A 12,738-nucleotide genomic window follows, 5' to 3' on the forward strand; every position below is an offset into this window, starting at 1 on the left:
AACTTAAAAATAGTAACTTGGAAAAAGCCAAGCACTTTGTTCCAGGTGCTTTGTCTAGTGCTTTCACTTTGGGCATGGACGCAGATTGGAATGTGGGTTTCCATCCTGCTTCCTTGCCATGTTAAATGGACAGATTGAATAGAGGCTATGAATAGGATGGCATGAAAATGTGACTGGTTAAGTACACTAGAGGGCTTGTTAGAATCACAGGAGAACTTAAACAGTTCGGACTTAGACTATCATGCAATCAGGAGAGAAGCGGGGGGAAAGGGAATAGGAAGTTGTTACGGTCTGATCCTGCAGCCAGAATCTTTCATGCTGTGACTTCAGAAACTGAAATTGGCAGAAGTGATGCGGGGAGTCACAGAATCACAGAACAGTTGGGGTCAGAAGGGACCTCTGGAGGTCACCGGGTGCACCCCCACTGCCAAGCTATTAGCAGGGCTTCCATTTATTGCAGAAGCCAGCTGGAGACAGTTACAAACTGTGGAAAGCAGATACTTCCAGAGTGGCCCTTTGACAAGATACAAAGGAAAAATGATGTCTGCTATTTTCTTTTAGGCAAGAACAGATGGCTTTACCAATAGAAGCCAGCAGTTTACTGAGGAAAGCTGTCCACCTGGAATTCTAGACTATATTGCTGCAGAGAAACAGAAGGAGCTGTCAGTTTTGCTGCTGGAACTGAAGGAAGCCCAAGAAGAAGTAACTTTTCTGAAAAGCCAACTCAAGGGTCCCAGTGGCCAGACTTCTACAGGCAGCCAAACAGAAGCTAACCAGCTGGGAGAGAATTCACAGATACAGTGTCTGGAGAGGGAGGAGCAGAACACTTCAGATACACAGAGAGTCTTACTGCTGAAAGAAACAGAAATGCAGAAAACTGGCTTTCTTCAGGAAAATGGAATCAGCTTCCAAAATGAGCCTCAGGGAAGTCCTGGCACCACTCAGTCTCAAGAGCTCATCAAGTTACAAAACCAAATTACAGAACTGCAAATAATGCTGCAGAAATCAGAAGAATCCTTTAGAAAAGAACTAGGAGAAAAATGTGCAGAAATAAATAGGCTAAACCAGTTGGCAGAGGAATACAGGAAAAAAGCAGAGGATCCTGACAGTACATTTTGTGTTTTGACTGATGAGCAAGATCAGCTCCCGTGTCAGGCCAGAGAACTTTCTACCATAACAGAACTGAAGGAGCAAGTGAAGCAACTGGAGGAAGAGCTAGCTCTTTCAGAAAAGCAGAGACTGTCAGACAGTCAAAGCAGCCTTCTAAGAGAGCAAATCCAGAGCCTTAAAAATGAATTTAAATCCAAGGATATAAAAATTGAAGCTTTGCAAAAGGACTTGGATGAAGCACAACTTCAGCTTTCTGACCAGGACATGCAGCTAAAGGATTTGAGAAGCCAGGTTGAGACAAAGGAATGTGAAGTACTTGATCTAGGACAACTTTTGAGGAAGAATACAGCAGAGATGGAAGAGCTTTCCCACAAGTTAACCTTAAAGGGACGCGAGGCAGCAAGCCTGGAACAGCTCGTTGCTGAGCACACCAGGTGTATAGAGAGCCTGCAACAGGCCTTGCAGGAAAAGGACCAACAGATGGCAGAGATCAGTGTCAGCATGTCTGAGAAAATGGTCCTGCTGAATGAAGAGAAATTTGCTCTAGGAAACGAGCTGAAGAGTCTTAAGGAGCAGACAAGTCTGTTACTAAAATCCCAGGAAGAAAAAGAGCAGAACATAGGAGCAAAAGACACATGTCTGAAGTGTGGGATATCCAAGCAGCAGAATGAGGCAGAAACAGTGAGTAAAGAAAATGAGGAATTAGTAAATCAAGTTGAACTTCTGAGAAAAGAAAATGAGCAAGTAAAGCGGAAGCTGCAAGCAGTATTTGTGAACAGGAAGGAGCTTCTGAAGAAGGTAACCAGATTGGAGAATGAATTAGAACAACTGAATAGAGAACAAAAATCAGAAACCTCAGAGGCTCGGGCAGCTGCAGGGGGGGAGGACATGAGAAGCATGATCAGCAAAGAAATGGGTCTTGAAAACCAGCCCCGTGAGGACTATCTAGTTCAGCTGCTTTCTGAAAAGGAATCTGAGCTGCAGAGCATCCGGAAGGAAAAAGAAACTACTGAAGCACAACTGCAGGCAGTGATTGAGGAAATGAGGCAACGCTTGCAAGATAAGGCAAACACTGCTTCAGTTAAAGATGAAATCATGGAGCATCAGACAGTTCCTGACAAAGTGGCTGAAACCAATGAAAGCCCAGAAGATGATGAAGAAAATGAGAAACATGGTTCAGCAGGTACGGATCTGGAAGAAAAACAAAAGTCTGCTCTTAGAGAAAAGATTTCAGTTCTTGAACAAGAAAAAGAACAACTTCAAAAAAAACTTCAAGAAGCTCTTGTATCTCGCAAAGACACTATAAAAAAGGCTCAAGAAAAAGACAGGCATCACAGAGAACAATTGAAACAGCAAAAAGATGATTACAACATCCTGCAAGAAAAATTTGATCAGCAAAGCAAAGAGAAAGACAGTATCCAGGCTCAGCTCAGACAGCTCCAAGAGCAGAAAGGATCAGCAGAGAGTATTTTTAGGAGTCAAGGTAGGTTGGATTCTTCATGCATGGAAGCAGAAGATAAAACAATTAACAAGCTTGTACAAGTTGCAGATATTTCTGAGGAAGAGTGGAAAAAACACCTTGACAAATTGCAGATGGAGAAAGAGAAATTGGAATGTAGTGTCAGCCATATGCAAAGGGAGCTTGCTCACAAATCAGAATTGATCTTTGATTTGCAGCAGCACATAGCACAGTTGTTTGTAGAGATAGAAGGGCTGAAGAGAACCTCTGACCAAGCTGAAGCTAAGGGAGCAAGTCTTGAGACAGAATTGGAGGAGAACCAAGGAAAAATTTCTGGAGTGGCCAGTCTGGAAGACTTGAAAATTCTTGTGCACCAAAAGGATGAAGAAATAGAATTTCTTAGCCAGCAGTTAAAGGAGAAAAGTGACACTCTCAATAATGTGCAGGCACAATTGCTGGAAAAAGAGGAATCAGTCCAAAGACTGTGTAGTCAGTTGGAGGCTCAGGCTCAGGTGCATGAGGAGCAAAGCAAGCGACTGCAAACGGAGATGCTTGAAATTCAGGAGAAGCAGAAGGACAATGCAGAAGCAGCTAAGCAGAAGAATCAAATGCAGAGAAAGTTGCAAGCAGCACTTATCTGTAGAAAAGAGGCACTAAATGAGAGCAAATCTCTAAAAGAAGAGCTGGCTAATGCTAAAATTACTATTGACAGTCTTTCTGTCAAGCTGACAGATATGGAAAGCCAAGTATGTGGCCATGTTAAAGAAACAGATACCTTAAGAGAAAAGTTAGTGTGCCTCACTGGAGAGCGAGAAAAACTTACTGCAGAAATTGATAAACTACTTGGAGAAAATCAGAACCTTGATGGATGCTGTAAAAACCTTACACTTACTCTGGATAGCGTTGTTCTAGAGAAGGAGAAGCTGGAGAAGGAGGTGGAATCATTGAAGAACTTTCAAGCCACTGAGAGTTCTGAGTGGCAGGAGAAATACAAGGAGCTTCAGGGAGAATATGAAACTCTGCTGCAGTCATATGAGAATGTGAGTAATGAGGCTGAGCGAATTCAGCGTGTGTTGGAAACTGTTAGGCAGGAAAAGCAGGAAATTTTCATTCAGCTCAAAGGGGCTGAAGCAAAAAAGCAGGAAACAGAAAAGCAGCTACAAGAAACTGAACAGGAAATTGATGAAATGAAGGAGAAAATGAGGAAATTTGCAAAATCAAAGCAACAAAAGATCCTGGAACTGGAGGAGGAGAATGAGAAGCTTAGAGCAGAGATGCATTTTACAAATGGAGAGCTGCACAGGACTGGAGAGAGCTTTACAAACACTAGCCTGAAAGAAGACCTGGAGTGCTCTAGGAAGGAGTGCCGGTCTCTTTCTACTCAGCTTGAGACAGTAATGGCTGAAAAGGAGTCTCTGAATCAAGAGATTGTGGACTTGAAGTGCCTTTTGCAGGTAACAGAGTCTAAGCTGAAGGAAAGCAGAGAACTTGTGGACAGGTGTGTTGCCCAGCAGACAGCGGGGCGAGAAACTGATAAGGCAGCTGCCACACCATCACCAACGGAAGAGTCTGAAAATCAAGTGGATGTATCTTTTCAACCAGAGCCTCGTGCTGCAGAGCTGGAACAAGAGGCATCTGAAAGTGAGAGACCTTGTGAGGATCCTGGTCTCTACAGACAGCAAATAGCTGAGCTCACCAGGCGAATCGCAGAGATGGAAGATAATAGAAGGGCTTCAGAGCAAGAGCTGGGTGACGTCCGCAGGTGTGCCGAGACTTTAGCAGGTGAGAAAAGGGCTTTAGAGCACCAAATGGGAGAGAAAGTCCATGAAGTGAATGACTTGCAGGCCACAGTAGCAAAGATGGAGCAAAAGGTCCAAGAAGCCAGAGACGACCTCATCAGAATGACAGCACTGAAGGATGTTCTAGAGGCTGAAAAGGATGACTTGGAAGAAAGGCTCATGAATCAGCTGGCAGAACTTAATGGAAGTATTGGAAACTATCAGCAAGATGCAACAGACTTCCAAATCAAAAATGATCAACTGAAACATGAGCTTCAGACTTTGCAGAGAATGATGCATGAACTGGAGGAGGAGAAAAGTCAGATGGCAAAGGAGAAAAGCAAAGCGAGTTCAGAAGAGGAAAAAGAATTTGTGGGAAAGCTAAAATACAATTGGAGAGGAGAAAGCAGCACACATATAAAGGAGCTTCAAGAACTGCTGAAACAGAAACAGCAGGAGATTAAGCAGCTGCAGAAGGACTGTATAAAAAGCCAGGAAAAGAACAGTAGGTTAGAAAGAACTGTTAAAGCTCTGGAATTTCTGCAGAGTGAGACTCAGAAAGAGGTAGAAGCAGCCAAAGAAACTTCAGCTAAAGCAGTTGAAGACACCAAGAAAGCCCAGGCAGAGCTTGCTCACTGCAGAGTCGTGTTGGATGACACTCAGAGTGAGGCAGCAAGGGTTTTAGCTGAGAGTGTCAAAATGAAGGAAGAGTTACAAGCAAACAAAGAGCAAATTAAGATTCAAATGAAGAAAAAGGATGAAGACTTTGAGAGAAGACTGGAACAGGAGAAAGACAAGCACTCAAAGGAGATCAAAAACATGGAAGCAAAGCTGGCAACATTGCAGAGAGAGAAGGACCATATGGAAACAACAGTTGGTGATCTGCAGGACTCCTTGAAGACAAAGGATCAAGAAGCAAAGCAGCTGGAAGGCAATCTAAACAAAACACTAGCCCAGCTTGCAGCCTTCACCAGGAGCATGTCTTCCCTTCAGGATGATAGGGATAGAGTGATAGATGAATCAAAAACATGGGAGAAGAAATTCACTGAAACTATTCAAAAGAAAGAAGAAGAAATACGTTGGAAAGAGGAAGCTTGTGTTGTGCTACAGGACCAGGTGAAACATATGACCATGCATGTGGAGGAACTCCAGACTCAAATATCCAGGTAAATAAGCTGTGTCAGGGGAGGTTTATCAGGAAAAGGTTACTTTGCATTTGTTATCTGCACAAGGACATGAGGTGATCACTCTAGAATAGTCCTTCTTCACGTCCTTAGGATACCTGTGTTAAATCTCTTCTCTGTGACAAGCATTCACCATCTGGTTACTCTCCAGAGTATTTCAAATTTCAGATTAATTAAAGAGTCTTTTGCACTGAGAAGTCAAGAGAGCATTGGGATACATAATTCCAGTTTAGTCCCAAAATAAATTTTGAGGGAAAGATGGAGCTATGGAAACGTATCAAAATGTGTATACAGCTGTGTATTTCCAAAATTCAAAACCGAACCATTCTTATATGGGTAAAATTGTTTATATATATATGCTGTATCTTTGTGTGTTGAAGCATTAAATGGACATCAAAGATACCAGAACAGCAACTTCATTGTGGGGTGGCATGGAGTTCTTTTTATTGTTAGCTACAATGGATTAGAGAAGTAATGTAATGACAATGACAGGGAGGTGATAACATTCAGTGTTTAGGTGAACACTTTTTTCAGTATTGACATGAACAACTTTAAAAGAATATATTCCCCTGCCACCACCCCTTTAAGGCAGTAGTACCGTCAGAACTTTAAAAGCTATCTTGAATTTTAAATTGAGAGATATTTCTAGCTTGCTTTCTTTAAGTAAAACAAATTCTGTGGGTTTTCTAAATTAGTATAAGAACAGAGTTAGTGGGGGTTTAGCTACTGAGATACTTTGTGGATTTTTGATCAACTTCATCTTTTCTTTTCAGACTGGAATGCAACAAGAAAGACTGGGAGGTTGATTGCAGGAAGGAGATTCAGCATCATCAAAAGACATGTGAAATGTTGCAGGAGGAAAAAAAAGAGCTTTTGACTCGGCTTGAAGGGTCTCAGGAACTGTACAGCAAGTCTCAGAATGAACAGCAGGAACTGGAGTCAGAAATCAGCAGCCTAAGAGACCAGCTTGCTGACTTAGAGAATTCCTTCACCAAATGTGAGCTGGCCAGGGAAGAGCTGGGGACTGTGGTCAAGCAACAAGAGATGAGTATCCAAAATTTTAAACTCAACTGTGAGCAGCTTGAAGCTGACCTGCAGGCTTCCAAGGACCTGACAAATAAGCTGCATGAAGAAATTAGTGCCAAAGATCAAAAGATCATGAGTTTGCTGTCTGCCAAAGAAGAAGCAGTGATGGCTGCTCTAGCTGAATTACAGCAGCAGCATTCTGAAGAGACAAAAGAGTTGGAGTGTAGGCTAAGTAAGGAGGAAGACAATAAAAAAGCCTTGGAAAATGAGAAGAACAAATGTCTTGACAAACTCAATCATCTCACTGAAAAGATGAAGATAAGCAGAGAAGAAAGTAAGCAGCAGAAGGCACAGCTGGACTCCTTCACCAAGTCCATGTCATCTCTGCAGGATGACCGAGACCGCATTCTGAGGGACTACAAGCAGCTCGAGGAACGCCATCTTGGTATAATCCTGGAAAAAGACCAGCTAATTCAAGAGGCTGCTGCTGAAAACAACAAGCTCAAGGAAGAAATTAGAAGTTTCCATGGCCAGATGGATGACCTCAACTCTGAGAATGCCAAGCTGAATGCACAGTTGGTGCGGTACAGAGAAGACCTTAACCAAGTGATTTCAATAAAGGACTCCCAACAGAAGCAACTTCTCAAAACACAGCTTCAGCGGATCCAGACTCTGGAAAATGAGAAGGCAGCCATGGAAACACAGCTGAAGGAGTCTGAGCATACTCAGGATGATCTCAGGAAGGGCGTGGAAGCCTTAAGAGAGGATAAAGTCAGAATGTCTCAAGAGATTGACACTCTTAGGTCCTCTCTGTCGCGGGTGCAGAGTGAGATGGCAGCATTACATGAGGGCAGTCCCATCGTGGAGTGTCAGGCAGAACTGAAGGCTCGAGAGAAAGAGCTACAGCAACTGAGTCATGAGCTTTCCCTCTCCCAGAAGAGAATAAGAGAACTTGAGGGGGAGCTAGACTGTGTTCAGAGGGATGCAGCCAAGAGAGTGGGAGAGGCTGAGGACAGGCTTCGGAAGGAGCTGAAGCACCTGCATCACGATGCAGGGATAATGAGGAACGAAACCGAGACAGCTGAAGAGAGAGTAGCAGAGTTGGCACGGGACTTGATGGAAATGGAGCAGAAATTGCTTGAAGTCACAGATGAAAACAAAGATCTCAGAGCTCAAATTCAGTCTTTTGGGAGGTCCATGAGCTCTCTTCAGGATAGCCGAGACCAGGCCAATGAAGAGCTTCATCTTTTGAAACAGAAATATTCTACGGATTTACAGGAACAAAAGAGTCTAGTGCAGACTCTTCAGAAACAGATGGGTCAGCTACAGGAGGAGCAACATTCCACTCTCAGGGACCGAGATATGGTCAGGTCTGAGCTGACAGAACTGCAGAAGGCTATTGATGAAAGAGGTCTCTTGGCCCAGATTGAGGAACTTAATCAGCAGCTCAGAGCTAAAGATGATGAGCTTCTCCACTTGTCTTTGGAATTGGAAGGCTCTTCCAACCAAGTCAAATCTTTCTCCAAGGCTATGGCAAGCCTGCAGAATGACCGAGACCGTCTGCTGAATGAATTGGACAAAACACGTAAGATTGAAGAAGTGAAACAACAAGCAGAAGGGACAATTTCCACCACTGCTTTGGAAGTGCAGAGTCTGAAGAAGGCACTGGCCTCCTTGCAGAGTGACAGAGACAGAGTAGTAAGTCCATGTTCTCTCTTCCTGCTCTTACTTTAAGTACCAGCAGAGGTTTGGATCTTCAAGTCTTAAAATTCAGCACGCTTAGCTCTGATAATAGAAATGTGATGCATAGATCAGGCTGCATCTTCATGGAATCACAGAATAGTTAGAATAGTTGAGATTCAAAGGGTCTTCTGGAGTTTTTCTAGAGATCTCCTAGTCCAACCCCCCTGCACAAACAAGGCTTGCTGGAATAGGTTGCTTGTACAATGTCTTGTTGGATTTTGAATATCTCCATCAGTAAACATTCCACAGCTTCTCTAGCCAGCCAGACTGCAGGTTCACAATTCTCCTTTCTTGCCCTTCTTGTAGGTAGGGATGACATTTGCTTTCTTCCAGTCTTGAGGAACCTCTTGGGTCACCATGACCTTTCAAAGGGAATGGAGTTGCTCCCAATGACCTTAGCATTTGTGGGCATGCTCCATCAGACCCCATGAATCTGGTATGGGCCATCTGTATTTTCTCTGGCATGGAGGCTGTGATTCCATTGTTAACTTCCAAGGGTGGTTCTCTGTGAGGTTGGTTTAAAATTTGAAATCATGGAAATAAGGTCCCTGTTAACCTGCATAGTTCGCATCTGTGTCAGCTCATTTGATTTGCCTTAGATTTCTAAGAGACTAGAACAAAGACTTGAGTTTCCTCCTCCTCTTGGCAGCTGACTTTCAAAGCAGGTACAAGACATTGCAGATTCCTTCTGACATTCTTGCCTGCACACTGGATGTGTCTGTGTTTGTATGGTCTCTGGCACAGTGCAGCCCAGCAGGTTCCAGAGTTCTCCTTGCTGCTCAGAAGACAGACTTGACAGTCATGTCCCACTGCCACTCACTGAGCACCGTCCTGTCTCCAGAGTCAGCCATGTCTTCTTGTCTTCAAAAGCAATTGCAGCGATGCATGTGTAACAACAACAACTTATTTCTAATTATAGTCTGACTGGAATTGGAGAGCCAAAAGGATTTTACTTATCAGTTTCCTGGTTTACAGTAAACACCAACTTCAGGAGTGATGCTTAACCAGCTCCTTCTGTGTCACTTAGTTTTCCTCTGATTAAGATGATTATTATTGTAGTCTGGAGTCTTTTTGTTAATGTATTTCACATCTTCATGGGAGGGCTCAAAACTCACTGCCCTTATTACCGATAGAATTGTCTGAGGGTGTTTTTCTGAGCAGTTTTTAGTACACTGCTGTATTTGATGATTCCGTTTTTAGTTCCTCTGTCCTCTGAATGTGACCCTTTTCTCCCTTCAGACACCACAGTAAGAAATGCTCTTAAACAGTTCTGAGTAAGAAACCTGATGCTTGCTCAGCTGTCACATAATGATGTTTCTCTTTAATCCCAGGTAAGAGAGCTGGAGAATCTGCAGCAGCAATACATCCTTGTTGGGGTGGAAGCTGCTGAGAATTCTCGCTTAAAGGCACAGCTGCAGCAGTGGGAGCAAGAGGCAGACAAACAGCTTCGTCTGCAAGAACAGCTGAGGCAGGAAGGAGCTGTGTACCAGCAGGAGCTCCAGCAGCTCAGGTGAGCTGTCTGTCTGCTTCCTGCCTTGGCCAGGTTGCCCATGTGTTTGTTTCTCTCAAAGAGCGGTTGTGGGCAGAGCTGGGGGGAGGGCTGAGAGCCCCACCTGTGCCAGGTGACACTGAGCACCCGCCCTGGCCAGGAGAGGACGGGATTCCCTCGCCCAGCTTCTGCCTCTGGATTACAGCCCAGCAGCTTGGAGGTCAGTGCCTGTGTGGAATAGATCAGGGATGTCTTTGTTTTATTTCCTTCATCCACTGGTGGTCAGTATCATCTGTTGGAGAGGAAACTGAGGCTGTTTCTTGCATTGGAACTTGTGTATATGATCACAGTACTTTCCATTCCAGGCTGCTGCTGAACACCCTTTATTATCCCATTGATAGCATAGTTTAGAGCATACTAATTTTGTATGGCTGTCTAATCCTATATTTCACTTGCTCTATGTCTTCTAGTTTGTTCTTTTTAACTCTGTAATTCAAGTCTAGTAAAAATATCTTCTCCAAATGGACTAAAACTAGTCAGACAAATATGCTTTGTTCTGAAAACAGGGGGAAATGCTTTCAGGTATTTCAGAGATCCATTTAAGAATGCCTGAGGCTGGAATGAAAAGGGTGGGATTTTCTTCATGAAAAGGTCTATGGCTTATCTTTGTCCAAAGTGATATAAAAACTTGTAGTTCTCTCCCTCCCCCCTACCTCCACTCTGACCCTCAAATTAACACTGCAGATTTCGTAAAGTTTGAAGCATCTTACAAATTTTATTTATCCTGACAAAAGAACAGGAGGTTTATTTCCTGTGCAGCTTTTACACTGTACATGAAGTGCTGGCCTCAGGTTGGTGTGGTACTGTGGGTCTGGTGCAGAGAAATTAGTATGGGGACAAGTGGCATTGCCAGTGACTTCCTTGACAAAACTCTGTACAGTGAGATCAAAACAATGTCCAGAAACACAAAGTGTGAAAAAGTCACCCTAGGACAGCGTGGAACAATCCAAAGGGTTCAAACAAATACAGAAAACTTCCTTAAACCTGCTTTTAAGGTTCCTGTACTTAAGTGTGTTGTTTTGGCTTGGCTTGGTTATAAAACTTCATGTCTAGCATGAGGTGATGGTTGGATCACCCCTGGCTCAGTCTTAGCTGGGTACCTGGTCATCATGCTGGCAACTTCCTTGTAACTGGCCTTGTTTGTGCTGGGCAGACAGGAGAAGAACACGTGGGAAAAGCAGAGCAGCAGCATGAAGGAGCAGTACCTGCTGGCCATTGCAGAGAAGGACAAGGAGCTGAGCCATTGGCAAAGGATCACACAGGAAACGAGGCTGCCCTTCAGCAAGGCTCAAGCCGTACAGGGACAGCACCAAAGCAAGGTGGGTGCAAAGATACAGATTCTTTACTGGAAATGTGAAGCTTGAAACTCAACCAGAAGAGCATGTGTTGCCTCTATCCAGCTCCTGCAGACTGCAACACTGGATGTGGGTGTGAGGCCTCCAGAGATAATACCAACAGTCTAACTTGCATCACTGAAAGTTGTAGAAATTATGGCGTACCCTTAAGTGCTCTTCATTACGTTCCTGGTTTCCAGTGTTTCAAGAAAGAGGGCAGAAGAGACAGGGCTTCCTAGGCACCTTGGGTCCTTTGGAGCAGCATGGAACTTCTCAGATGTGTATTCTGGCTGGTTTAGAATTGCCCTCTTGTACTGTCTTTGAATCTAGATTTTCTGTCTTCATTTTTAATGTCAGATCTTCATTTTTAAGTTTTCTATTGAATTTTTCTTGCTGTTTTTACTGTAACAGGGATCTGCAGTCCTCGTTCAAGCCCAGAGAGGCTGAGGCTTGAACACTGCACCTTATGTCTTATTCCCCCTGTATACAGTCCTGAGAGTGGAGTGGAATGTGTTTGGTATTTTGTTTGTGTAGGGAAGACTGCATGCACAGTGCAGTGCATCAGAGCCAAGACAGAACTCTCCCACCCATGTCTGCCATGTCCCAGTGATTTATGTCAGTGGAGGGGGCAGCAAATCTCCTTTATCCCTTTGATACACCCATGCATATATGCAAAGAAAAAGCTTGAACAATGTTCATGTGATGCTTTCCAAGAGGATCCTTCAGTGCTGGCCTTCTGGTCTTTGTTGATTAGATCAGTGTGGACATTACTTTAGGTTTTTGTTTGTTTTTTCTTTTCTCATTCATGAGCCTTTTTTTCCTTCCTGTGTTGCAAACAGCTTTAAGACAACTTTTGAACAGGACCCATCATATGTGCAAGTTTGGTGTTCTTTCCTGACTGTATTTTCAGATGGCTTTTAGGATATTTCTGTTTATTCCCCATTTGTTCTTTTGCCTGAGCAGATCAGGTTCCAGGTCTAGGAATAATGTTAGGTTTGACCTTGGAATACTGAAAAGAGAGGAGAAACACAAGAGCTTTGTGAGTTGTCACATCAGCAGTCTATTTTCCATTGTTCTTTCCTTGGCAGATTTCTCCAGAAGTCCTGAAAGGGGACTTTTCAAGCCTAGAAGCAGAGATGAAACACCTCCAGGCCCAGCTAAGTGACAGTCTGAAAGAACTGCACCACAAAGAGCTCAGAATTCAGCAGTTAAACAGCAAGGTACTGATACGTCTTACACTTGCTTGCAGTCAGGGAGAAGGAATGTGGGCAGGGTTTGGCTGCAGTAGGGTTCAGGAAGCAGGAGTGGATCTGTCCTTGCAGGCATTCAATGAAGTAACACAAAATCAGAATTGGATCTCTCAGCAAAGCAGTGTTAGAATCACAGTGATGGATTCACTGCTGCTGATCAGGGCTGGCACAGCAGCAGAGTGCATGCCCCGTGCCCTGCTCTCCTCAGTGAGCAGCTGTGAGAGCCAGAGCTCTGCACTGAGAGGCCATGAGGGGCACAGCTGCTCACAGGACCAGAAGCACATCTGGCAGCTGTGAGAGCCAGA

At 43.9% G+C, this 12,738-nt stretch overlaps 1 protein-coding gene across 1 annotated transcript in view; it reads left to right on the forward strand.

Annotated features, from left to right (window-relative positions):
• The window catches only part of GOLGB1 (golgin B1), a 42,101-nt gene that overhangs the window by 22,762 nt on the left and 6,601 nt on the right, over positions 1–12,738 (forward strand). Inside the window, exons 16-20 of the mRNA XM_063153567.1 lie at positions 562–5,513; positions 6,305–8,255; positions 9,632–9,810; positions 11,003–11,168; positions 12,272–12,403. Of these exons, the coding sequence (XP_063009637.1) occupies positions 562–5,513; positions 6,305–8,255; positions 9,632–9,810; positions 11,003–11,168; positions 12,272–12,403 (7,380 nt within the window). The remainder of the gene's footprint in view (positions 1–561; positions 5,514–6,304; positions 8,256–9,631; positions 9,811–11,002; positions 11,169–12,271; positions 12,404–12,738) is intronic.

The sequence above is a fragment of the Melospiza melodia genome, chromosome 4 (genome assembly GCF_035770615.1).
Source record: "Melospiza melodia melodia isolate bMelMel2 chromosome 4, bMelMel2.pri, whole genome shotgun sequence".
Classification (NCBI taxonomy): Eukaryota; Metazoa; Chordata; class Aves; order Passeriformes; family Passerellidae; genus Melospiza; species Melospiza melodia.